This window comes from Bubalus kerabau, chromosome 4 (genome assembly GCF_029407905.1).
Source record: "Bubalus kerabau isolate K-KA32 ecotype Philippines breed swamp buffalo chromosome 4, PCC_UOA_SB_1v2, whole genome shotgun sequence".
Classification (NCBI taxonomy): Eukaryota; Metazoa; Chordata; class Mammalia; order Artiodactyla; family Bovidae; genus Bubalus; species Bubalus kerabau.
The window spans coordinates 5,606,660-5,633,940 of NC_073627.1; the positions used below are offsets into that span (position 1 = coordinate 5,606,660).

General features: G+C 50.3%; 1 protein-coding gene across 5 annotated transcripts in view; it reads right to left on the minus strand.

Moving 5' to 3' along the window:
* Positions 1 to 27,281, minus strand: part of SLC39A11 (solute carrier family 39 member 11) — a 293,523-nt gene that overhangs the window by 177,731 nt on the left and 88,511 nt on the right. For 4 of the 5 annotated variants that reach the window (XM_055575020.1, XM_055575023.1, XM_055575021.1 and 1 more), the window contains one exon: positions 4,511 to 4,652. In XM_055575020.1, the coding sequence (XP_055430995.1) occupies positions 4,511 to 4,652 (142 nt within the window). The remainder of the gene's footprint in view (positions 1 to 4,510; positions 4,653 to 27,281) is intronic. The other variant, XM_055575022.1, reaches the window with a different exon arrangement.

Consider the following 27,281-nt stretch of genomic DNA (forward strand, 5'->3'; position numbering starts at 1 on the left):
CCCACCCCTCAGGTCATCACAGAGTGCTCAGTGGCTATACAATAGCTCCCCACCAGCTATCCCTTTAACCCACGGCAACGTACACACGTCAGCACCACTCTCCCAACTCACCCCACCCTCTCCTTGCCCCGCTGTGCCCGCAAGTCTGTTCTCTGCGTCTGTGTCTCTATTCATCAGTGCCATTTTTCTAGATTCCTCAAAAAACACGGATCTTTCTGCATAAAGTTCCAAGAGGTTCACGGACTCTTTGGTGCCCACTCCTGGGCTCCAGATGTACAGAACCCCTGGCTTAATTTCCAGAATTTACTCAACCATAGAACTGCCTACAGAGATGTGTTAACACGTGAAAATCTCTCTGTTGCATTAACAGCAAAAGACGGTAAACACCCTAAAAGGCCAACAAGAGGGGACCAATTAGGTAAGATCACAGCCAAAAATAAGAATGGGACGCATCAGTGAATGTTCCCGGAACAGAAACCGAAATGTGTTATGAAGTGAAAAACAGCAGGCGCAGAGAAAGGGGGGCCAGGCATGACGGGGCGAACACCACATCAGGACTTCCGAAAAGGCGGGCCAGGCAGGATGGGGCGAAGGCCACATCAGGACTTCCAAAAAGGGGGGCCAGGCACAACAGGGCGAACGCCACATCAGGACTTCTGAGAGGAAACGCGGGAGACGAGAAACAGCGTCTGTGTCTGAGAGGGGTACCTGGGCCGTAAGGGATCTGAACGTGAAAGTGAAAGTGAAGTCGCTCAGTCGTGTCCGACTCTTTGTGACCCTGTGGACTGTAGCCGCCAGGCTCCTCTGTCCATAGGATTCTCCAGGCAAGAATGCTGGAGTGGGCTGCCATTTCCTTCTCCAGGGGATCTTCCCCACCTAGGGATCGAACCTGGGTCTCCCGCATTCCAGGCAGACGCTTTAACCTCTGAGCCAGGGATCTGAAGGAGGAAGAAAAATTACTTATACTTGTCACCCAGGTCATTATTTTCTTAATTAGAAGAAAGTTGGTTGGAGATAGAGACATAGCTGGGGGTGGGGGGCGGTAAGGGTGGGAGAAAGACAAAGAATGATTTATAAGAACTTCTGGTCTACCTGCGACCCAGCCTACCCCCAGCCCTGAGAACAGTCGATGCTGTAAAACATTCGGCACTGAGACGTACATAGGAAAGCATCGTAAACGCATAAATGCTTTCCCCGGCGAGGGCCGCTGCTGAGACTTGGGGCACTGAACCCCTATCTCGCAGAGCGGCCCTTCTGGCTTTTCCTCTTGTTGAACCAATTACAGGACGTTACATCAGCAGTGCCAATGTGTTTTTTAGAGGCTGATGTTATTCACTAAACACCCATTAAACCAACCTCCAGGCTCCATTTACAGCAAGCGTAAGGGCAGATCCAGATGGTACAAATAAGGCATGCTCAAACTTGATCTGCACACAGCCAATCATCAAATAGCCATTATCAACTTTCAAGTCCTCAACTGCCTGACACCCACAAGTGTGCCCAGGTGAGAAGAGGAACAACCTTTCCGGAGGTAGCTGGGTTCCCTTGGGCTCTGAAAACCATCTCTGCGCTCCCCCTATCCTCTGCGGGCTATGTTTGCCCTCGGATCCGAATGGCTAGCAACAGCGACCAAGGGTTGCCTGGTAACCTGGTAACGGGCTCAGCTCAGGTACTTCTGAGCAGAGGACAGGATGGCATCGCCTCCCACGCAGCCTCTGCTCGCCACCCCGCCCTGGGGTGGCCAAGAAGGTCCAGCAAGCCTGGGAGACTTTCCAGCAAAGTCAACTCCTGAGGCAGGAGGACCCTGAAAGGAGTGCTTTCCCAGCGAGGACCCGAGCAACCCGATGGACTGTATGTCGGAGAAGGCAATGGCACCCCACTCCAGTACTCTTGCCTGGAAAATCCCATGGACGGAGGGGCCTGGTGGGCTGCAGTCCATGGGGTCACTAGGAGTCGGACACGACTGAGCGACTTCACTTTCACTTTTCACTTTCATGCATTGGAGAAGGAAATGGCAACCCACTCCAGTGTTCTTGCCTGGAGAATCCCAGGGACGGGGGATCCTGGTGGGCTGCCATCTATGGGGTCACACAGAGTCGGACACGACTGAAGCAACGTAGCAGCAGCAGGACTATAGGTAGTCCACCAGGCTCCTCTGTCCAAGGGATGACCCTGGCAAGAATACTGAAGTGGGTGGCCATTTCCTCCTCCAGGGGATCTTCCCAACCCAGGGGATTGAACCCGGGTCTCCCACACTGCAGGCAGATTCTCTACCACTGAGCCACCGGGGAAGCCAGCAGGGAAGACGCTGAGATAAACCCAACACAGACTCAGAACTCGGCAGAGCAGGATGACTGGCCAGAGAAAACCCAGAGGAAACGCCCCACAGAGGTGATTTAAACTACCACGAGGGCACGAGTGTCTCTGAGCCTGTCCACGTGTCTGTCCACACGTACTGTACTCTCTTCCTCCTAATAAACACTTTACTTGTGTTTCACTAATTTCCATCTTCGTGGGGTTCTTTTCTACAAAGCGGAGGGGCCCGGGCCTCGTCACTGGCCACTGGTCCAGTGGCTCGGATTTGGCACTCTCGCCGCCGGGGCCTGATCTTAGTTTCTGACTGGGAACTGAAACCCTGCTTCCAAGCCACGGCAGGCGGAGGCCACCCAAGGTCAGTCCCACCGGCCCTATATTCTCGTGGTCCTGTCGGAAAAGGTTCATGTCAAAGGGATCTCTTTTTACTTTTTTTTTTTTGCTTCAATTAAGTCGTATTTTATTTGCTAATGATTTACAAGTTGACAATGACCTTGAAGATGGTATTGTCAACACTTTTTAAAAATTTATTTATTTTCAATTGAAGGGTAATTGCTTTACAATATTGTGTTGGTTTCTGCCACACACCAACATCAATCAGCCAGAGGTATATGCCCTTGTTTACTTTTTTGATTGACAGGCACTGAACCTTTCCCCTGTGGCCTTGAAGACTGAAAAAAATGGGAGAGGATAAAGTCTGGCAAACTCCTTCATCCTATAGACAGCTCAGAGTCAGAACCATAAAGTTTTCATTGGGGATCACAGGAGATCCAACATGCAAGAGCTGGGGAGAATTGGCAGAAAGCCTTCTGTCCCCGAGTCCCCACAACTCGGCATGGAAAGTGACCGCCTTAACTGGAGGACGGTGCCCCACCCTGGCCACCAGACAGCTCTTGACTCTCCAGTAAAAGGAAGACCGCAGACCACACCCGAGGGAGCTGACTTGAGAACGAATGACACATGTGACTGGACACAGGGGGCGGAGTTTTCGTGTTAACCCTCTGTTACTTGAGCTCTCGTTGGATGAATTTTCATTTCCTGATTAAATTCCACATCAGAAGAGATGGGGGGGCCGTGAGCTTCAACCCAAGTGGAGGTGTTTGAGTTTCCATGAACAATTCTTGCAGGACCTAATCTGAGCACGGATAGCTGAGAACCGGCTAACACACGGCTGTAACGTGTGTTGGTTACAGGATCTCTACTCCCGAGGTCTAGGGATCGTTTCAGAGACACTGCGTGCACACATCAAATTAAAACGCCAGCCCGGAAACGTGAGAGGACTTGCTCCCTTAAATCACAAAGGTGAAGACGGTGGCCAGTCAGCAGTCTCTTTCTCCTTGATTCATCTAAAAGAGAAGAACTCCAAGCAAGGGATGAGGCGGCCGCTTTCAGCATCCTTTGCCTGGTTTAGTTTCTGAGTCTGAGATTTACAGAAGAAGTGGAGGAAAAGGAAGGGACAACGTTTCACAGCGATGCGGGACTTAAATAAAGGCCAAGGAAAAGAAAGGAAGCCACCTCTTCTGGTGCAAACTGGCACTTAAAGCAGCCAACTCCCCCAAGTGAGCCACGACGGGGCACAGAAGGGGAAGTCTACACTGAGGCCGGAGACCAGCATCATTCTTCAGCTCCTCCTCAGGGGTACCAACCCAGTCTGCACCGCCCCCAAGGAGATTCAGGAATATAGCACCTGCCCCGCCCCGATTCCGCTCGAGAGGGCACTCTCCCTCTAGCTTAAGAGAAAATGCATGGCTTCGCCATCAGTGTTTTTAGGTTTTCAGGCTCCAGACTGAATCACTGAAAACAAGACCCAAAGTTCCCCAGATGAACCAGAAAGATGAAAGTCACGTCAGCAGAAAGGAACGTCCAGGGGGCCATCAGAGCGGGAGACAGAGGGACAAAGGTCTGTCCGCTGCAACCCGAATCAGCCCAAACCCAGCGGAGCAGCCCACGGGCCCACTTGTCCAAGTCAGGGAAACTGGCAAAGGTTCTGTTACATACTGTGCTCTAAGCAGGTGGTTTGGAGAACCAACATGGAGGGGAGGCGCATGGCCAGATGCTGGCCCAGCCCCGGGCGACAGCAAGGTGGGCGCCTGGCAAAGACAGGACGGAGCAGCTGGCACGTCCCGGCCACCCCTCCCGCCCCCGGCTCCGGTCTCTCCTGTCTGACTCAGCTCGCGGTCTGCAGCAGGGAGCTTGCCTGAGAGAAGCCCCGCTCTACCTATCCGGATGGAAAGTTCGCTCTCAGGGAAGAGCATCCTGGCACCCTCCGTGTCGGACTTCTTCGTCAGCAGGGGGTCCAGATTCAGTGCCAGGGCCGTCTGCGGGTCTTCCGCTGCACCCTGAAACGAGAAGCAGGGCATCACTATAGCACCTCCTCTGCCGTCATCCCCCAGTCCCTCTGGCTCCCAGGGACCCAGGCAACCTGCTCATGTCCACTGAGGGCACCGGCTGCCTGGGTCAGACCCAGCTGTCAGGCCGGGAGGAGCCGTGAGCAAGGCCACAAGCTTTCTGGCTGCAGAACCTTGGGGATGACAACAGTTGGGATCGAAGGCGACTGTGCTGAGCCCAGAAACGGGAAAAACAAACACTGGGAGAGAGCAGGTCAAACACCAAAGCCCTCTCTCCTCTCACCACAGGGCAGAGGGCAGAAGGGACTCAGTTCCTGAACCGTCAAAAGAGGCCTGGACGGCAGGTCTGCCCAGTGGCGGCCTCAATACAGGAACCAAGGTCAGCAATTTCCAGGAATTCAGCGTCTTCCGGTTTCTCATGACATCAAAAGAGGAGGAGAGGCAAACAGAAGCATCTCAGAAGAAGGAAAGGGAGAGTCCTGGAGGACACAGCACACCTGAAGTTAAGCCCAGTTGGCCTTAAATCACGTCAGCCTTCTGCTTTGTCCATCACCAGTTATTTTGACTCTTCTTTGCATTCGCTGAGCAAAGTCTTGATTTTGATCCTCACGTTTACTGAACAAATATTTACTGACTATCAACTTTCTGGACACTTGGTAAACTACCCAATTCTAGCTCTTATGGAGCTTACAGTCCAGTGAGAGGCAAACCAGTGAGTCTACAATGGGGCTGTGAGTCTGTCTTCCAAAGACATCGACGGGACCCCTAGGACTTAAGGGAAGGTGAACAGAATCATCTCAATGGCAAAGAAACAGCAGATATTTTCTGAAAACCAGGCAAAATAGTTCCAAACAAATGGAAGTTTCCATTTAAAATGTGTGTACCTCAAAATGCCAAATACTGTATGAGTCCACTTACATGAAATACCTAGTTTAGGCAAAATCAGAGGCAGAAACTAGAGGTTACCAGCGCTTCCCTGGGGGCTCAGATGGTAAAGAATCTGCCTGCAATGCAGTTAGTCCTGGGTTCGATCCCTGGGTCGGGAAGATCCCCTGGAGAAGGGAATGGCAACCTGCTCCAGTACTCTTCCCTGGAGCATCCCATGGAGAGAGGAGCCTGGCGGGCTACAGTCCATGGGGTCGCAGAGAGCTGGACATGACTGAGCGACTGACACTTTCTCTTTTTCACTTTCAGGGGGTGGGAAGAAGGAGTGGGGAGTTACCGCTCAACGGTCACAGGGCTCCTGTTTGGGGTGGTAAAGTTCTGGAGGAGCACGGTGGCGACGGCTGCGCAGCACTCTGAACACAACCATTGCCATGAGTTTTACACTTTAAATGCTTATAACGGCAGATTTAATGTTATGTATATATTATACCATAATTTTAAAGTAACGATGCAATATGCGAAACAGAATGGTACACTTTGGGTGAGCATCCATAAAGCTGGTAAAAAAGAAAAAAATTAAAATAGCCAACTTAGTGGATTAAATAAATAAATAAAATGTGTGATCTCAAAGGGGCGAGGGGAAGGCTTAAGCACCTAATCATGGAATGCATCTATTTATAAGCAAGTGCTAAACCTGTGTTCTTGGGTAAGTTTCAGAGGGAAATCTCACAAAAGTGATGCCTTGCTGTATCTTGCATAAAGACACACACACACACACACCTTCTTGCTCATCAGGGATCAGAAAGAGAAATGATTCCAGTATTTTACTTCATTATTTCTGTCCAACTAAAGGTAAAAAGTGAAATATAAACCCTTCCTCTCACGTCCTCTGAGTCCTCCAATATATTTCTGTTGTCCTCATCATTTATTTACAATGCCCTTTATAGGGCACTTTTCAAAACTGAAGTAGAGTTGATTTACAATGTTAATTTGTCTTGTGCAGCAAAGCCACTCAGTCACACATATATACACGCTTGGTTTCATATTCTTTTCCATTATGGTTTATCAAAGGGCATGGAATAGATTTCCCTTTTCATGCACTTTAATAAAGACGCTGACACCTCCTTTAACCTTGTTTTAAAATGGAAGGGAAAAAAGCCTCATGGCACTGTGCGAGCCGCCCTCATTGAAGTTCTTAGGTCCCCCCCGCCCCGGAGAATCCTAGGGGCAGCGGGCTCTCATCTGCGATGTCACTGGGAGGGGGCATCAAGAGAGCATCCCATTGAAGGGTCAAGGCCGACGACTTGGCAGATGGACGACCCCTGGGACAGAAGGGCCTTGGAGCAGGCCGGCCCCGCCCTGCCCCCAGCGACAGCTGGCATCCGTGCCATGTGCCGAGGGCCACGCAGTCTCAGCTCTTTGTCCATAAGCTTTAATTATTTCTCATCCTACATCTCACGCTGACATCTGAGGCACCACCACGGCCATAAGACGTGTTTCCCCTGGAAAGCCTGTGCCTCACCTGGTGTTTCTTCCTTTGTCTTGCTTCTTTTTACAGCGTGACTGAGGCAGAAGCAGGGGAAGGATGTGGAAAGGGAACCACTTCGTTCCAGCAGAGATATGGCCGCCTTTATACGCTTGGGGTGGCTGCTTTGACAGGGGGGTGGGCAGCGATCGGTCAGGTACAGCCGGGAGAGACCCTGGTTTTAACTGAGAACAGTGGCTTTCAGCTGGGGTGACTCTGCTCCCCAGGAGACATTTGGCAACAGGTGTTTTGTGTGTGGGGTGGGGAAGAGGGGGTGCAGGCATCTAGTGCGGAGAAGCCAGGGATGCCACTGAACACCCAACAACACGCAGGGCGGCCCCCACCAGAGAGTGACGCGGCCAAATGCCAACAGTGTTGAAGCTGAGACACTCTGCTTTAGAAGGTTGAGAATGCTCACGACCTTTCTTTATTGCTAGCCATGCTGAGAACGCACAGGCCCTCTCTTTACTGTCAAGATAAGAATTTTGCTGCTTCCTCCGGGAAGCCTGCCTGCCTTCAGGTATTTGGCAAATTTTTATTAAGTATCAACTGCACACCAGAACCAGTCTAGGTCCTGACGATTCGAAAGAGCCAAGTCCCCTGTCCTGCCAGAGACAGACAAGAAACTCACAATATACTATAAAACCGAGGGCTGGTTGGGATAATGTTGATTAGAGAAATAAATCATCATCATAGTGACATAGCACAACTGTTGTAAGTTCTGGGCTCCAGTAAGTAAGTAAGTACTCACTGTTGTAAGTACTGTGTCAGGCTTTCTTCCAGCATTTCATTATGAAGCGCAAAGCTGGAGGGCTCCTCCAGACACAGTGCTGAAAGAGGGCTCTCCGAGAAGGTGGCATTTGAGCAAAGACCGAATGGAAGGGAAGAAGCCACACTGACTTCTGAAGGTGGGGTTTCAGGCAAGGAGACAAACCACCCCTCCCTTCCCCCACCAAATCCCTGGACCCTTTTATCAACTACATTCCATTGGTTGTCATTACTTTATTCCAGCGCTGGGGGTGGGGTGTACTGAGACAATCCCACCTCAGCTTCACTTAGAAGCTGCCTTTTAAAAAGCTGAACAAAACCCTAGCAGATCCCACTCGTATTCACCCCACTCCTGTGCACTGGGCCCCACCTGTGGCCTCGGGAAGGCGGGGCGGGCCGTGCAGCAGAGAGCTGCAGGGGGCACCCCCAGGTGATGGGGGGATAGCTTCTGCGGTCCAGGCAGCCCTGGACCCAGGCACTGGCCAGCCTCCTGGGGCTCCTTTTAAGCCTCCCTTCTAGGTTCCACCCTCCCCTCTCCACCACTGATTTGGAGAAGGAAACGGCAACCCACTCTGGTATTCTTGCCTGGAGAATTCCACGGACAGAGGAGCCTGGTGGGCTACAGTCTAGGGGGTCGCAAAGAGTCAAACACGACTGAGCAATTCTCACTCTAGGTTCCACCCTCCCCAACCCTCCCACGGAGAAACACACCCCTTGGAATTTCAAGGAACAGTCTAGCAAGAGACACCTTGTGCCTTGGTGGCTTTATCATACGTTCTTGATGTTGAGGAAGAGTCAGGAAAGTCAGTGAGTCAGGGCTGACACCCCTCCTGGTGCCCTGGAACCCCGTCTGCTCATCCAGCTCAGACACTGCAGTGGAAGGGTGTGGCTTTTTTTTTTACTGGACCCTTAAATAAACACAGCTCCCACCTGTGCTCGGGGGGAAGGGCAGTGGGAAAGCCAGCAAGTACCCCGGGGAAGGAACTCCTTCTGTAGCCTCTTTGCGGATGGCAGCACAGCCCTCTTTAAACTCGACAGCATCACTGTCTTTCATTTCTGAAGCTGCTTCTTCTTTTGTTTTAATCTCTGCAGAACTTTTCCATCCACGCTACCTCACTCAATCCTTGCAGCCCCTGGTGCTGAGGTGAGGTGAGGCCTCATCCCTTCCAGGGCAAACCTCTGAGCGAGGCAAGCCATTCTCAACCTTTCACGGCGGCCCTGACAGCCTGCCTGGCTGCCCGTCAGCGGGGCAGCGAGTCACTGCCCTCCCCTGACGCTTTCGGCGGGGCTCCTGGGACCCAGGACAGCTCCGGGGTTGCTGGGTCCCCTTGCAGCTCCCAAATGCCAAGGCAGCTAAACACAGGCTCTGTCCCAAGCTACCCGTCTCCGTCTCCTCCTGCCTCCCCCTCCCACCCCTCCAGGGCTTCCTCCCCACTGCTCCTGCCTCCCCATCCAACCCTCCAAACCCAGCTTGGTACAGACAGCACGGAGGTACATCGCAACACCCGTCCAGAGCCACGGAACTTGAGATCATTGTCCTCCGCTGACCATTATTGTTATTATTATTAATGGTTGTAACAAATCCCTGGCTCAGAAGAAACACAGCAACTTCCACCCGGTCTGGAAAGGTCATGCCCAGAGGCAGGAGCTGGAAAAGTCTAGCACTTTCCAGAAGAAAAAGAGAGAGCGTGGAGAGCCAGGAGGGGGACAAAAAGGAGGAGGAAACGAAATGAGGTGGAGGAAGGAAGGCAAGCAGTCCTGCAAAGTGCTTTATGTGAAAACGAAAAAAGCTTCAACACATAACACGCGTGCCTCCTTGCAGAAATAAAATCCGGGTGCTGCTCATCAGGGTTGGCCTTCCCAGGTCCCAGGAAGACAACTCGTGTTTCTAGAGCCCCAAAAAAATGAGCCCCAAACGGACTCAGAGCCTGGAGAGCAACCCGACAGGATGTAGGTGTCTGAGGATGGAGTCAGCCAAGGCAACGGAAGCCTCACGAGCAAAGCACAAATGGAGAAATGCCACAAGGTACTGAAGCCTCGAGGGACCTGTAGCCCCGAAAACTCAGGGCAACAGCTGGATGTGTCTGCCCTGCATCCCATGAGCATCCTTCCCTGAGCTCTCCTGCCTCTGGCTCGTTCCCACTGGGATGCATCCTTGCTGTTAACAGCCATGGGGTGGGTGGCGGGTGGTGGGCAGAGAGGGGCAGAGGCAGAGCAGACCGACCTCTGATGATCGCCACAGGCTTGACTGTCACCAAACCCGCATGCACACCCACTGCTGTGTCAGTTCGGGCCAGGGCGGAGGGGAGAGGGAGAGGGGGTCTCTGGGATGTCTCGGCACATCCCCCCGCCCCATGGAGTGCAGTGTCTTTAATTGAGGTTTGTCAGCGGCTCGGAACTCCCTGATGAAAAGCGGAGGGAAAGGTCACAGCATTAATTGGTGCCCCCTGCCAGCCGGCCGCAGCCGTGGAGAAGCCGCACCCCCTGGGGACCCAGGTGCCTTTGTCCCAGCAGCTGCCTCCGCATCCCCGCTTAACCCAGACACACAGGGTGAGGTGAAGTAATGGATGCTGTTTCTATTACTGAGAAATCGCAGTAATAATGACACTCGTAAGACGAGCTGAAATTATTCCACATAATGGAAAACAAAACTAAACGCTGGCCCTGATCACCAGTTGTAATATGGATGATTCTTACATAATAGATGACCTTCTCTCCCGGGGAGGCCGGCGCGGGGCCAGGCGGGCCTCACGGCACACAGGGACACGGGGTGGCGAGGGGGACAAGCGGCTGCTGTCTTCCCTGCCTTGTTTGCCCACATGTTGAGGGATCCTGGGTCACAGCCACAGACGAGGAGAACAGCGATCCGAAGTCCTCAGTCTTTGCCTGAGAGCATTTTGCCTGAGAGCGCTAGGACCGCACCCAGCCCAGCTCCCCTCCCTTCCCCTGAAATAGCGGCATGACATCTAGGCCTGTGCAAGTGAGGCAAGTTTTCAAGTTTCTAAGGCATCGCCTTTGATGCCTTTAAAAAATCCTGGCTGAAGAAGCCTGAGCTCCCTCCTCCAAGAAGTCTTCCTGGATAAACTCAGTCTAGTCTGGATTAAATACAACCTCCCTCTCTTCACTCCCTTGACATCCCACTCAGGTTTCTCTCATCACAACTGCACAACTGCCAAGTAACTCTCAGTTTCCCTGGCTGCCTCAAACCATGATATTTTTGAACCTGGGCCCCTCTTGGCAGGGCCCAGGACAATGTCCAGGGACCAAGAACTCACTGAATCGATCAGACTGAGTGATACCACAAAATCTCCAAGAGGAGAGGGGAGAAGCTATATAACAGAAAAGACAAAAAAAAAATTCAAGTGAACACAAAATATTTAGGCCTTGAGAAAGAAAGACAAGGGGATTAGTGCAGAGATGGAAGGAAAAAGCTTAAATGTATCAAAGAGTGTTTTTTTTTTCTTTAATAACATTTTTTTTGATGTGGACCATTTTTCAAGTCTTTATTGAATTTGTTAAAATCTCGCCTCTGTTTTATGTTTTGGTTTTTTGACCTCAGCCTGAAGCTTCCCAAAGGCAAGGTTAACTACAGAATTCTAGCTATATTTAAAGCAACGTAAACATGCTATTGCTCAAATGATATTTGTAGAGACAAAACCTTCTCCTATTTCTGATACCAAATTACTATTCATAGTCAAGCCTATTTAATCACATAAAATAGATTCTAAAGCACCACACAGTTCTCTCTGCAAAGATACAGCTCTCTGAGAGTCTGCAAAGATAGCCCTTCAATCTTAGTTCCACATAAGCAGCTCTGAGCTGGGTTGCAAACAGCCAGGTCTCCCACTAGCATGGCTCACAAAGAGATGGCACAGGGCAGAGTTTTCCAAACCATTATGTTTATCCTTGTAACTCGAAATACAACTTTCCCTCAAAACAACAATATAAATCTAAATGAAGGCAAATATCGAAGTCCAATGAAGTATTTTCTTTCTAATCCTCAATGATTATCTGAGACTCAATCCTAGGAGTCATTAAAATATACTAGAAAATCCATGCTGAGCCTTTTCTGCCTTCTCAGCAGTTTGAGAGCCCCCAGCTGATCTTTCCAGGCAGCGATTTCTGACTTATGGTATCATTTTGGAGAATATAAGATCCCTTCAGCAGTCTGCTCAAAGATAAGATTTCTCTTCCAAGGGAAAAAAAATGTGTTTCAGACACTTATTGTTAGCTACAAAATACCCCAAAACTTAGTGGCTTAGAACATAAATCAGTTATTATTGCTCATAAGGCCACAGTCAACTGGGCACCACTCCTCATATACCCTGGCTCAGCTAATATCACGTAGACTCACTTGTGTACCATCTGTGGTCCATCCCTGGCTCACCCAGGGGTTGGATGGTCGAGGATGGCACATGTGGGCTGGTGGCCAGGAGCTGGCTGGCTCTTGGCTGGGAAACCTAGATTCTTCTCCATGGAGCTGTCATCCTCCAGTAAGCTAGACTGGGCTCATTCATGTGGCAAACTCGGGTTTCCGGGGAAGCAAGAGAAGGAAACGCCCAGTGCCAAGTGAGAGTCAAGTCTCTGCCTGCGTCACATCTGGTACCACAGTAGGTCAAAAGTTATCCAGATGGGAAGGATGGAGGAGCCAACTATCCCTTCTGGGGGAGATGGGGGATCCAGGGTCACACTGCCATAGTATGGAAGACAACAGGGACAGGATTTGTGGCCCTTTTTGCAAACAATCACAGCACACAGGCAGAGACAAAATGCAGCCTTTTCGATCCACGGGTGAAACTCACAAACTCAGCTTCATTCTCCTAAAAGAGTGCTTCTCCGATGGGGACCCATGGACACATTCGCAGAGATCTGAAAGTTCTCTATAAAAAATTTTTTTCTTTTGTATTTTCATTTAAACCATAAAGAAAAACTAATCATCTCACACGCTAGTAAAGTAATGCTCAAAATTCTCCAAGCCAGGCTTCAACAATACGTGAATGGTGAACTTCCAGATGTTCAAGCTGGATTTAGAAAAGGCAGAGAAACCAGAGATCAAATTGCCAACATCTGCTGGATCATCAAAAAAAGCATGAGAGTTCCAGGAAAACATCTACTTCTGCTTTACTGATTATGCCAAAACCTTTGACTGTGTGGATCACAATAAACTGTGGAAAATTCTGAAAGAAATGGGAACACCAGACCACCTGACCTTCCTCTTGAGAAATCTGTATGCAGGTCAGGAAGCAACAGTTTGAACTGGACATGGAACAACAGACTGGTTCCAAATAGGAAAAGGAGTACGTCAAGGCTGTATATTGTCACCATGCTTATTTAACTTCTATGCAGAGTACATCATGAGAAACACTGGGCTGGATGAAGCACAAGCTGGAATCAAGATTGCCAGGAGAAATATCAATAACCTCAGATATGCAGATGACACCACCCTTATGGCAGAAAGTGAAGAACGCCAGAGCTTCTTGATGAAAGTCAAAGAAGAGAGTGAAAAAGTTGGCTTAAAACTCAACATTTAGAACACTAAGATCATGGCATCTGGTCCCATCACTTCATGGGAAATAGATGGGGAAACAGTGGAAACAGTGACAGACTTTATTTTGGGGGGCTCCAAAATCACTGCAGATGGTGATTGCAGCCATTAAATTAAAAGATGCTTACTCCTTGAAGGAAAGTTATGGCCAACCTAGACAGCATATCAGAGAAGGCAATGGCACCCCACTCCAGTACTCTTGCCTGGAAAATACCATGGACGGAGGAGCCCTGTAAGCCGCAGTCCATGGAGTTGCTAAGATTCAGACACGACTGAGCGACTTCACTTTCACTTTTCACTTTCATGTACTGGAGAAGGAAATGGCAACCCACTCCAGTGTTCTTGCCTGGTGAATCCCAGGGATGGGGGAGCCTGGTGGGCTGCCGTCTATGGGGTCACACAGAGCCAAACACGACTGAAGCGACTTAGCAGCAGCAGAATATTAAAAAGCAGAGACATTACTTTGTCAACAAAGGTCCGTCTAGTCAAGGCTATGGTTTTTCCAGTAGTCATGTATGGATGTGAGAGTTGGACTATATAGAAAGCTGAGTGCCAAAGAATTGATGCTTTTGAACTGTGGTATTGGAGAAGACTCTTGAGAGGCCCTTGGACTGCAAGGAGATAAAATCAGTCCATCTTAAAGGAAATCAGTCCTGAGTGTTCACTGGAAGGACTGATGCTGAAGCTGAAACTCCAATACTTTGGCCACCTGATGTGAAGAACTGACTCATTGGAAAAGACCCTGATGCTGGGAAAGATTGAAGGTGGGAGGAGAAGGGGACAACAGGATGAGATGGTTGGATGGCATCACCGACTCAATGGACGTGAGTTTGAGTGAACTCCAGGAGTTGGTGATGGACAGGGAGGCCTGGTGTGCTGCAGTCCATGGGGTCGCAAAGAGTGGGACACGACCGAGCGACGGAACTGACTGAACTGAATAATGCCAACCGTCTGAATCACTAGGGTGGTCTCTTTGTAGCCAAACCCTAAGGCTGGGGGTCAGTGCTTCTGTCTGCCTTTGTGTTGATGAGAGTGGTTACCGAGCGGTGTTGCTTTCACTGTTGAGGGCTAATTGTTGAGGGTGAGCTCAACAAACAGAGGATGTGACTCTGGGCCAAGCTCAGGCAGACTCCGTCGTGGAGCCCTGTGTACATGGGGGAAGTTTCCAGGAAGTCCCAGAGCAGCCCGGGGAGAACAGCCTCCCTCCAGCAGTGTTCCCAGGATAGACCTGCCAGAGGCCCAGGCAGCTCATCACCGCAGTTGGAACCCCTGGCTCTTGGAATCGGTGGCTTATTTTTAGCGAAACCTTGTCTGCCATATCACAAATATGCTGTTGACGTTTGTTTGATGAGTTTCCTTGCTTTGATGTGAACTGACACGTTTTGGTTCCCTGACTCTGCAAGAGCCAAAAAGCACAAGACTAGTGTATACCTACACTCTGGCATAGTAAGGCTGGTAAATGTGTCTCTAACAGGGCTTCCCTGGTGGTTCAGACAGTAAAAAAAAAAATCTGCCTGCAGTGCAGGAGACCCAGGCTCGATCCCTGGGTCAGGAAGGTCCCCTGGAGAAGGAAATGGCAACCCACTCCAGTAGTCTTGCCTGGAGAATCCCATGGACAGAGGAGCCTGGTGGGCTACAGTCCATGGGGTCGAAAAGACTCAGACACGACTGAGAGACTAATACTACTACACTCCTACTAACGGGACAGTAAACACACCTTGAACCTCACTGGGACTGTGTGAGATATATTTCCTTTTAAATGAAAATACACCTTGAGTCCAAGGGGAAAAACACAGCTTATAGGGTGAAACAATGGATTCTCCTCCTCAAGGTCTCCCTCCCTTATCAACTGTCATTCAAAATACAGTACAGTCATGTTTGGGACATCCCTCGTGGTCCAGGGGCTAACACTCCACACTCCCGGTGCAGGGAGCTCGGGTTCAATCCCTGTTCGAGGAACTAGATCCCACATGCTGCAAGTAAAGATCCTCGTGCCAAACAAAGAGTTCACGTGCCTTGCGCCCCAACTAAAACTCCCGCGTGCCACAACGAAGGCCTGATGTAGCCAAGCACGTAAATACACGTTAAAGAGACACAGAGCAACGTCTGCCTTCACGTGGCTACTACTGAGAACTCGACAGTCCACAGTGACCTTGTAATGGTTTTTCTATGGACAACATAATGGGGGTTGTTGGAAATGAAGTCATGACTCTCCATGCCGCCTTTAGCCAAAGCAACGTGTTGACAGAGACACCACATACACGTCTGTGTGTGGACGAGAGGCTCCTGAATGACCCCTTTTGTCCTGCGTGGGCGTCTCCCAGAGTGGCCTGTTCACTGAGATGCTCCAAGAGGAAGGATTCCACAGACAGATGCGGGAAAATCTGAGAACGTCCGTGCATACATGGATAAAGACTCTGAGGCCCAGATCAAAGAAAGGCTTTTGTTTAAACCTGCATTTCCCACACCAATTTGGCCACACACGGAACTTAGTCATACTCAGCAGATGAAATTTCAGAGATGAGCGCTCAGAGCAGTTCTCCCCTGTTCCCTGCAGTCAGAATGTCCAGCAGAACAGTTCTCCCTATGTTGTGATAGCATCACATTTTATCTGGAAAAAAAGACTCAAAAAACTGGACGGGGCATCTTGGCCTCAGAATATCTATCACTTTCACAAATAAGGTCTGTTAATCATCTTGAAAAAAATTAATAATAAAGATAAAAAAAATGAGTCAGTAGAATGTATTGTGTGTTTCTCCCCTTGTAGTCACACCAGCTGGAGATTATGAAAACCAAGAAGGTAATTATTCTATCAAACCCACCCCTTCCCTTGTTATATAACTATCAATAACAAAATGATATATTTAGGAAAAAATAGTCTATTACCATTGCTCTAAAAGAGATTTGTATCAGAGCACCACTGAGGAGAAAAAAAAAACAAAAACTAATATCAGGCTTATCAAAAATATTTATAGCTCTGACAGCTGTAAAATCATAAAATGATCTTTCCTTGGCTCTAGGAAGGAGACAGAGGGAAAGAGCATCTGTCAGAAAGTCACGACCCATAGAATGGACTGATGAGTCAAGAGGCCTCTGCCCGTAACATTCTGGTGAGCAATCGAACTACTAAACCAATGTGGCACAGGATGCAGAGCGGGCGGAGGCAGAGAAGATGCAGGGGGCGGAGGCAGACGGAGGGGGCGGAGACAGACGGAGGGGGCGGAGGTAGAGATGGAGTGGGCGGAGGCAGAGAAGATGCAGTGGGCAAAGGCAACGATGGAGTGGGTGGAGACAAATAGGAGTGGGCAGAGACAGAGACGGAGTGGGCGGAGACAGAGGGGGCGGAGACAGAGATAGAGGGGGCGGAGAAAGAGACTGAGTGGGCGGAGGCAGAGACGGAGGGGATGGAGGCAGAGACGGAGGGGGCGGAGGCAGAGACCGAGAGGGCAGAGACAGAGATGGAGTGGGCTGTAAAGAAGCATCCTTGGCGTGGACCCCAACATTTGTACAAACCCTCTTGTCTGTCCCACGGTCAGCTTCTAACTGCCCTTTCTTGCATTATCACTCTCAAACCTCAAGAACTTTTTGTGATGTAGACAGATGGCATCACTACCCCTATTATGGTTGAATTGTTGCACCCCCTCCACCTTGCTGCTAAAATTCATATGTTGAAAACCTACCCCCTAGTCCATCTGAGTAAGACTCTGTTAGAAGATGGGATCTTTAACTTTTTTTTTTGGTTCTGGCACGCGGTATGTGGAATCTAGTTCCCTGACCAGGGATTGAACCCACGCCCCCTGCGATGGAAGTGTGGCGTCTTAACAAGGGACTGCCAAGGTAGAAGTCCTGAAGATGGGATCTTTCAATTCAGTTCAGTCGCTTAGTCATGTCCGACTCTTTGCGACCCCATGAATCGCAGCACGCCAGGCCTCCCTGTTTATCACCAACTCCCGTAGTTCACCCAGACTCACGTCCATCAAGTCAGTGATGCCATCCAGCCATCTCATCCTCTGTCATCCCCTTCTCCTCCTGCCCCCAATCCCTCCCAGCATCAGAGTCTTTTCCAGTGAGTAAACTCTTCACATGAGGTGGCCAAAGTACTGGAGTTTCAGCTTTAGCATCAGTCCTTCCAAAGAACACCCAGGACTGATCTTCTTTAGAATAGACTGGTTGGATCTCCTTGCAGTCCAAGGGACTCTCAAGAGTCTTCTCCAACACCACAGTTCAAAAGCATCAGTTCTTTGGCACTCAGCTTTCTTCATAGTCCAACTCTCACATCCATACACGACTACTGGAAAAACTATAGCCTTGACTAGATAGACCTTTGGTTGGCAAAGTAATATCTCTGCTTTTGAATATGCTATCTAGGTTGGTCATAACTTTCCTTCCAAGGAGTAAGCATCTTTTAATTTCATGGCTGCAATCACCATCTGCACTGATTTTGGAGCCCCCAAAAATAAAGCCTGACACTGTTTCCACTGTTTCCCTATCTATTTCCCATGAAGTGATGGGACCAGGTGCCATGATCTTCGTTTTCTGAATGTTGAGCTTTAAGCCAACTTTTTCACTCTCCTCTTTCACTTTCATCAACAGGCTTTTTAGTTCCTCTTCACTTTCTGCCATAAGGGTGATGTCATCTGCATATCTGAGGTTATGGAGATTTCTCCCAGCAATCTTGATTCCAGCTGTGCTTCTTCCAGCCCAGCGTTTCTCATGATGTACTCGCCATATAAGTTAAATAAGCAGGGGGACAATATACAGCCTTGACGAACTCCTTTTCCTATTTGGAACCAGTCGGTTGTTCCATGTCCAGTTCTAACTGTTGCTTCCTGACCTGCATACAGATTTCTCAAGAGGCAGGTCAGGTGGTCTGGTATTCCCACCTCTTTCAGAATTTTCCACAGTTTGTTGTGATCCACACAGTCAAAGGCTTTGGCATAGTCAATAAAGCAGAAATAGATGTTTTTCTGGAACTCTCTTGCTTTTTCCATGATCCAGCTAATGTTGGCAATTTGATCTCTGGTTCCTCTGCCTTTTCTAAAACCAGCTTGAACATCTGGAAGTTCACGGTTCACGTATTGCTGAAGCCTGGCTTGGAGAATTTTGAGCATTACTTTGCTAGTGTGTGAGATGAGTGCAATTGTGTGGTAGTTTGAGCATTCTTTGGCATTGCCTTTCTTTGGGATTGGAATGAAAACTGACCTTTTCCAGTCCTGTGGCCACTGCTGAGTTTTCCAAATTTGTTGGCATATTGAGTGTAGCACTTTCACAGCATCATTTTTCAGGATTTGAAATAGCTGAACTGGAATTCCATCACCTCCACTAGCTTTGTTCGTAGTGATGCTTTCTAAGGCCCACTTGACTTTACAATCCAGGATGTCTGGCTCTAGGTCAGTGATCACACCATCGTGATTATCTGGGTCATGAAGATCTTTTTTGTACAGTTCTTCTGTGTATTCTGTCATCTCTTCTTAATATCTTCTGCTTCTGTTAGGTCCATACCATTTCTGTCCTTTATCGAGCCCATCTTTGCATGAAATGTTTCCTTGATATCTCTAATTTTCTTGAAGAGATCTCTAGTCTTTCCCATTCTGTTGTTTTCCTCTATTTCTTTGCATTGATTGCTGAAGAAGGCTTTCTTATCTCTTCTTGCTATTCCTTGGAACTCTGCATTCAGATGCTTATATCTTTCCTTTTCTCCTTTGCTTTTTACTTCTCTTCTTTTCACAGCTATTTGTAGGGCCTCCCCAGCCATTTTGCTTTTTTGCATTTCTTTTCCATGGGGATGGTCTTGATCCCTATGTCCTGTATGATGTCACGAACCTCTGTCCATAGTTCATCAGGCACTCTATCTATCAGATCTAGTCCCTTAAATCTATTTCTCACTTCCATTGTATAATCATAAGGGATTTGATTTAGGTCATACCTGAATGGTCTAGTGGTTTTCCCTACTTTCTTCAATTCAAGTCTGAATTTGGCAATAAGGAGTTCATGGTCTGAGCCACAGTCAGCTCCTGGTCTTGTTTTTGCTGACTCTATAGAGTTTCTCCATCTTTGGCTGCAAAGAATATAATCAAGCTGATTTCGGTGTTGACCATCTGGTGATGTCCATGTGTCGAGTCTTCTCTTGTATTTTTGGAAGAGGGTGTTTGCTATGACCAGTGCGTTCTCTTGGCAAAACTCTATTAGTCTTTGCCCTGCTTCATTCCATATTCCAAGGCCAAATTTGGCTGTTACCCCAGGTGTTTCTTGACTTCCTACTTTTGCATTCCAGTCCCCTATAATGAAAAAGACTGGGTGTTAGTTCTAAAAGGTCTTGTAGGTCTTCATAGAACCATTCAACTTCAGCTTCTTCAGCATTACTGGTTGGGGCATAGACTTGGATTACTGTGATATTGAATGGTTTGCCTTGAAAACAAACAGAGATCATTCTGTTGTTTTTGAGACTGCATCCAAGTACTGCATTTCATACTCTTTTGTTGACCATGATGGCTACTCCATTTCTTCTGAGGGATTCCTGCCCGCAGTAGTAGATATAATGGTCATCTGAGTTAAATTCACCCATTCCAGTCCATTTCAGTTCGCTGATTCCTAGAATGTCGACATTCACTCCTGCCATCTCTTGTTTGACCACTTCCAATTTGCCTTGATGCATGGACCTGACATTCCAGGTTCCTATGCAATATTGCTCTTTTTAGCATCGGACCTTGCTTCTATCATCAGTCACATCCACAACTGGGTATTGTTTTTGCTTTGGCTCCATCCCTTCATTCTTTCTGGAGTTATTTCTCCACTGATCTCCAGTAGCATATTGGGCACCTACCAACCTGGGGAGTTCCTCTTTCAGTCTCCTATCATTTTGCCTTTTCATACTGTTCATGGGGTTCTCAAGGCAAGAATACTAAAGTGGCTTGCCATTCCCTTCTCCAGTGGACCACATTCTGTCAGACCTCTCCACCATGACCCGCCTCTCTTGGGTGGCCCCACAGGGCATGGCTTAGTTTCATTGAGTTAGACAAGGCTGTGGTCTGTGTGATTAGATTGACTAGTTTTCCGTGATTATGGTTTCAGTGTGTCTGCCCTCTGATGCCCTCTCACAACACCTACCGTGTTACTTGGGTTTCTCTTACCTTGGACGTGAAGAGATGGGATCTTTTAAGAGGTAATTAAAATGCAGTCATTAGGATGGGATCTAATAATATGACTGGGTGTTTTTATGAGAACAGGAAATCTGAACACAAACATGCGTGGAGAGAATGTGGTGTGAAGACATGAAGACAAGACAGCTTCCACGAGCCATGAGGGGGCCCTGGAACAGACCCTTCCCTCATCACTTATTTTTTTTTCTCTTGAAAGTTGCTCAGTCGTGTCCAACTCCTTGTGACCCCATGGACTATAGAGTCCATGGAATTCTCCAGGTCAGAATACTGGAGTGGGTAGCCTTTCCCTTCGCCAGGGGATCTTCTCAACCCAGGGATCAAACCTAGGTCTCCCGCATTGCAGGCGGATTCTGTGTCAGCTGAGCCACCAGGGAAGCCCAATCATCACTCTTAGGAGGACCTGACCTTGCTGTTACCTTGATCTTGGCCTTCCAGCTTCCAGAACTGAGAGGCAATAAGCATCTGCTGTTCACACCATCCGGCCTGTGGCACTTTGTGAGGGCAGCCCTAGCAGATGGATGTTGCCATTGTTAGTTGTTCTTTGGTCACTCCGTCGTGTCCGACTCTTTGCGACCCCCTGGACTCTGACCCTCCAGGCTCCTCTGTCCATGGGATTTCCCAGGCAAGAATACTGGAGCGCGGTGCCAATTCCTTTTCCAGGGGATCTTCCCGACCCAGGGATGGAGCCTGCAACATCTGCTTGGCAGATGGATTCTTTACCACTGAGCCACCTGGGTAGCCCCTGTTGAAGACAGCCAAACATGAAAAGTAAGTCAAAGAGGGATTGGTCATCAGAAGGGACAGAGGTGCCCTCAGCGCCACAGTGGGGGCCCTGACCCATCAGACATGAATCCAGGGAATCAGAGTGAGAAGTATTCATTCCAACAGACCAGCAGAGAAAGAGCAGCGGCAGTACTGAGGTGTCAGGGAGGTTTCAGTGTTTGTCTCCTGAACCATTCCAGGGAAAACAAGACTTTGCCTGCAGTCCCCCAGCCGGGGCTGGGGGGTGCAGTGGGGTGTGCGGGGGTGGGGTGGGGTGCCGGGGATGGGGTGGGGTGGGCAGGATGTTGGCCGGGCCTTGGGGCATGGGGAGGACTCCACAGCATCATCCCTCCTTCTCACTCTCACAGCCAAGGCCTCCATCCGTCCCCCAGCCTCGGCCCCTGCTCACGAGGCCAGCAGCCTTCTCAGCAGTGTCCCATCCCCACGGGGCCTGGGCCACCAGGATCTGAAACCTCAAACTGTTTCTGGAAATAGTCTCTCTGCTTCCTGACAATCGCTGCCTCCAAGACTGAGACACACGGCTTCCTAAATGGACCTGTTGTCCCGGCTATGCAGTTCAATCGAAGCCAGCTGGAAAAGGCAGAATCAGGGGCCAGTTAGTGACTCCAAGGAGGGTGGAGAGGGGAGGGGGAAGACTCTGGACGAGGGTGGAAATCCTTGTGCACTTTTATGCTGAGGAAACAGCAAATAAATGGCAGACAAACCACTTCAAAGGAGAAGCCATGGCTTTGAAGAACACGTTTGAGGGTTTTCGTTTTTTTTTTTTTTTTTTTTTTTAATGCGGCTTTATCCAAACTATCACTCTGCTTGGAGCAGAATTAATTATTCAACAGATCTGGGCTTGATGAGGGTCTGGCAGCCGAGAAGGGAATGAAGCAGCTTGCTTCTAAACACTTTTTCTGCTTCCTGCTGTGGGTACGTGGGGGCCAGCATCTTCCCCTTTTCTCTCTCTTCCAAGCCGCAGTCCTAGAGCAAACAGCCAAGCTGAGACACAGCAGGCCCGCGTGGCGTCTCAGCTGCCACACGGCCAATTACCACAAATTCAGGGCTGCAAGCAACATTCATCTCTTATCTCTCCGTTTCCACGGTTCAAGGATCCAGAAGAGGGTTCAACTGGGTCCGTTCCTCCGCATCTCACCATGAGGACATCGAGATCACAGCCGGCCGGGGCTGAGGACCCATCTGAGGCTCTCGTCCAAGCGCACGGGTTGTTGGCGGAACTCGGTCTCTTGCAGATGAAGGACAGAGGTTCCTGTGTTCTTCCCATGTTCCCGAAGACCGTGCTACTGGGGACTCCTCCCAGCAACCAGAGGCCACCCTGAGGTCCTTGCCACGCAGTCCCCACCCCCAGCAATTTGCAGCACGGCTGTTGGCTTCTTCAAGGCCAGCAGGGGACGCTGCCTCACTTCATATCCCTCTGATTTCAAGAACATCCCAGGCTCTGGTTTAAGGACTCTCCTGATTAGGTCAGGCCCACCAGGACACCCTCCCTATTGATGAGCTCAAAGTCAACCGTTAGGTCACCTGAGCTGTAATCCAACAAGAATGACACCCCACTGAAGGGAGGGGATTCCATGGCATGCCCACCTTGGGGTGCAACTCTTAGGGGCCGTCTCTGGATTCCCCCGACCACAATCCTGGCAGTACCAAACTCTCTTTGATCTCCCCATCACCCTGAGATTTCTAGAGTCTAAATGTCTCTTTGGTGACTAAATCGGGAGCCATACGTGTGGACAAGATGTACTGTCCTACCAACTCATAGAACAAATCTAGTGTCTTCTGTCTCCTCAATAAACCTCGGCAAGGTGGCAGCACGTCCCAGAAGTTCTGCAGAGGCTTCGGCTCAGCCACGCTGGGGAACCAGGCAGAGGCTTCGGCTCAGCCGTGCTGGGGAACCAGGCAGAGGCTTCGGCTCAGCCGTGCTGGGGAGCCAGGCAGAGGCTTCGGCTCAGCCGTGCTGGGGAGCTAGGCAGAGGCTTCGGCTCAGCCGTGCTGGGGAAGAGGTCCACAGAGGCCCCGAGGCCGACTGGCGGCTTCCCCGGTAAAGAGCCTGCCTGCCAATGCAGGAGACACAAGAGAGGCGGGTTTAATCCCTGAGTCAGGAGGATCCCCTGGAGGAGGGCACGGCAGCCCACTCCAGCATTCTTGCCTGGAGAATCCCATGGACAGAGAAGCCTGGAGGGCTGTAGTCCATAGAGTTGCACCGAGTCAGGAAAGGCCAAAGTAACAACACGTATGCACACACTGGGCCAACGGAGCCACTAGGCGTAGGAAGTGCAGTGCCCAAAACACACTTCTAGGGGGTCCCTCAAAATGTTTTATTATAAAATAAGAAGAAACAAATGAATAATGATGAAACAAAATAATGAATCCAGCCTGGATTATATTCATGTTTACACCAACATGGCTATAATTATATATATATATATATGTTTGGTAGGGGGTAAAGTGGAAGTCGCTCAATTGTGTCCAACTCGTTGTGATTCCATGGACTATAACCCGCCAGGCTCTTCTGTCCATGGGATTCTCCAGGCAAGAATACTGGAGTGGGTAGCCACTTCCTTCTCCAGGGGATCTTCCCGACCTAGGGATCAAACCCAGGTCTCCTACATTGCAGGCAGATTCTTTGTAGTCTGAGCCACCAGGGAAGCCCCAAGAATACTGGAGTGGTTAGCTATTCCCTTCTCCAGAAGATCTTGCCAACCAAGGGATCAAACCTTGGTCACCTGCATTGCAGGCAGATTCTTTACCCTCTGAGCCACCAGGGAAGCTCGTTTGGTGGGGGAAGGGGCCCCACAAAGACACAAAGGGGTCTGCACAAAGACAAAAGCTCCCACAGCCCCCTTAGTCTGAGGGCAGGCCGGGCAGCAGTGCCTCTTTGAGGTGCGTGGGGGTTTCGTTGCACAGTGCTTCCCGAGAGCATCTGAGCCTGTCTCAGGAAGAGGACTCAGGTAAGCCCAGGGTCCTACAGCACTGCCCTTTGGACTAAGTGGATTGAAAGTGCTAAGGGACAAACCAGGACAGGTCCCCGGCCGTCCCCGGCCATCCCCGTCCAGTGCCGAGGTGGTGATTAGTCTGATGGGAACAAACCGGCCTGAAGTCATAAACACGGGGCTAATAAGGCCATGTTTGGTCCCTGGATGAGCCCCAGGTTACGGAAGACTCCTAATGACCATCAGCCATCTCACCACTGGGAGCGGATGGCCTCCAGGGGGACATAAGGACATAAATGAAGCAAGTAAAACCCTTCTCAAATGCCAGGAAGTGGGCTTAAGACTATTATCAACAATGTCATGAGGATCCTCATCTTACTGAAAAGGAAATAGAGAAGCTAAGCCTGTCACCATGTCAGAAGTGTCAGAGGTCTTAGGGTGACGCTGGGCACCAGGATGGAAGCAGGAGTAGAGACATATCAACACAAACCGGAGGAAAGAAGGGATGGAAAGACGCCATGTGGGGGGGAAGCACAAAGAAAAGGGGCTGCGTGGGTGGAAAGGAAGCCGGGATGGGCAAGGAGAGCAATCGCAGGGAGAGGCAGGGGTGCGGTCCCCACCCCCCAGGAGCCGTGAAACTGGGACAGACAGGAAGCTGTTATTAACATTTCAGTTCTTGTTAATGGAACCAGGGATTCAGACTGGACAGTCCCTAAGATCTGCTCTGCACCCAGCCTTCTGTAAATCTGCAAATCTGCCTGTGCTTAGTTGCTCAGTCATGTCTGATTCTTTTCAACCCTTCCGGCTGTATCCTGCCAGGCTCCTCTGTCCATGGGATTCTCCAGGCAGGAATACTGGAGTGGGTTGCCATTTTTCTCCTGCAGGGGATTTTCCCAACCCAGGGATTGAACCCGAGTCTCCTGCATTGGCAGGTAGGTTCTTTATCCACTGAGCCATCCGGGAAGCCCCACAAATCTCTAGTTCCAGACAAAGACATAAGTCGTCACTCTGCAGAAGGGAGAGTCCCACCAACCACTCCTCCTCCCCCCACCCTAACTGTCCGAGCCACTGAGACGGTGCGTCTTGAGAAGAAAGGTCCTTGGCTGCAAGCTGGGGCCGCATCCCAGGTGGATCAGGGGGACAAGCCCAGCAGATGCCAAGCCCAGCAGAGGGCAACAGCACAGCCGCTCCAGATTCTCACGGGCGTCTGACAGTGGGGGCACAGCCTGGGGCCTCTCCCGGCGGAGGGCAGCAGGTAGCAGCAGAGGCTCCTTGCGGGAACATCACACCCACTGGATTCTCAAGAGGAAGAATGCCCCACGCTTCTGAGGATGGACTCCCCCAGCTTCAAGGCAGAGACTGAACAGAGAAGAATGTGACGCCCACAACCACCAGCCCAGACTCTTTCGGGCTAGGGCACTTCTCCCCGGAGGGTGATCTGTAGATGACAACTTCTTCCCCACCAGGCAGGGAAGCCGGGAAATAGCCACACATGAAAGACGTGAACAAGGTGATAGGCATCTAGATATTCATGGGCCTGCGACACTTGGATGGGCTTCCCAGGTGGCGCTGGGGGTAAAGAACCCACCTGCCAACGCGGGAGACCCAAGAGACTTCTCGATCCCGGAGTCAGGAGATCCCCTGGAAGAAGGCATGGCACCCGACACCAGTATTCTTGCCTGGAGAATCCCATGGACAGAGGGGTCTGGCAGGCTACAGTCCATGGGGTTGCAGAGTCGGACACACTACAGTTATATACTATATACCTTTTTACTATAGAGAAAGTGCCTGCCAAGAGGAATAGGCATATACAAGCATGAGGGTGTGTGTGTCCCTGTTATGTGAAAGACTCAAATACGAATACATCATGGCATAAATCTTCAAACTGGCCTCTGCATCAGAGTGTCCTCTTGGGAAGGAGGCCAAAGGGTTGATGTGTCCACTGAAGAGAGGCGGACTGATTTAGGAGAGAGAAGTCACAAGCACCCTGCCCCAAACTGGACAAGTTCTGACACAGGGGAAAGAGCCTTTTGCAAGAAAAACACAAACACATCGCAGGCAGGAGGTACTGATCGCCCTTGCCCATCACACGGTGGCCGCAGGTTGAACAGCACAGGAGGCGTTCATGCCATAACCTTCTGAGTGGACGCAGGAGGCCAGCAAACCAGCCTCAGGTTAACAGAGAGCCGGCTGGAGAGACAGTCATTGCCAAGACGTGCGAGGCCAAGGAGTGAGGTCAATATCCAGGGTTGACTGGATCCTGGCGCCTGGGCCGCACAGCTAAGGTGAGCACTCGCCTCTGCCTGCCCAGGTCTTCTCCGCGGGCAGCTGTTGGCTGCCGTTGCCCCCCCCTGGGCCACTGAGATGGTTCAAAGCCCGCTCCCCACTCTCCTTCTCCATTCTCCTCAGGCGGCCTCATCCCTTCTCTCACCTGACACATCCCCCCGCTTGCCCCGGGCTCAGGAACGAAGATAAAAGATTCGTGTGCTCCCGGTCTTGAGGTGGGTGGGGGGAGGAACCGGAAAGCAATATTAGGATCAGGTAGGAGACGCAAATGCATATCCGGAAAATGAGCTGTTGCCCAGGAAACCCCAGGAACTATGGGGGAGGGGTGCGGGGTGTGGGGAAGGAAGGGAAGGTGCCTGGTATTGAATTTAGAAGGATGCCCCGTGAAGGTAAATACGGACAGGTCCGTGCCAGAGACACTGTGGACCCATCACTGCAAACTGGCTGCTGGATGCTCTCTGTCTCCGCCCTCTGACCAGGACAGCTGTGTGGGGGAAGTGGAGGAGAGTCTGAAGAGCCGCTGGCGGAGCTCAAGGTTACAGAAGGCAAATGACCCAAGGGCTGTCCTGTCCCGCCGCCGTCCTGACTGCAGCCCACCCGCCTCCACCGGGGGCCACCCCTGGCCTGTGGGTGCAGGTGGGTGGGTGGAGCCAAGGACCACGTGACGCCCACAGAGGCCCCTCCTTCCAGGCAGCTTCCAGCTTGTCCTGACTGCAGCTTTCTCAGCTTTAAGCC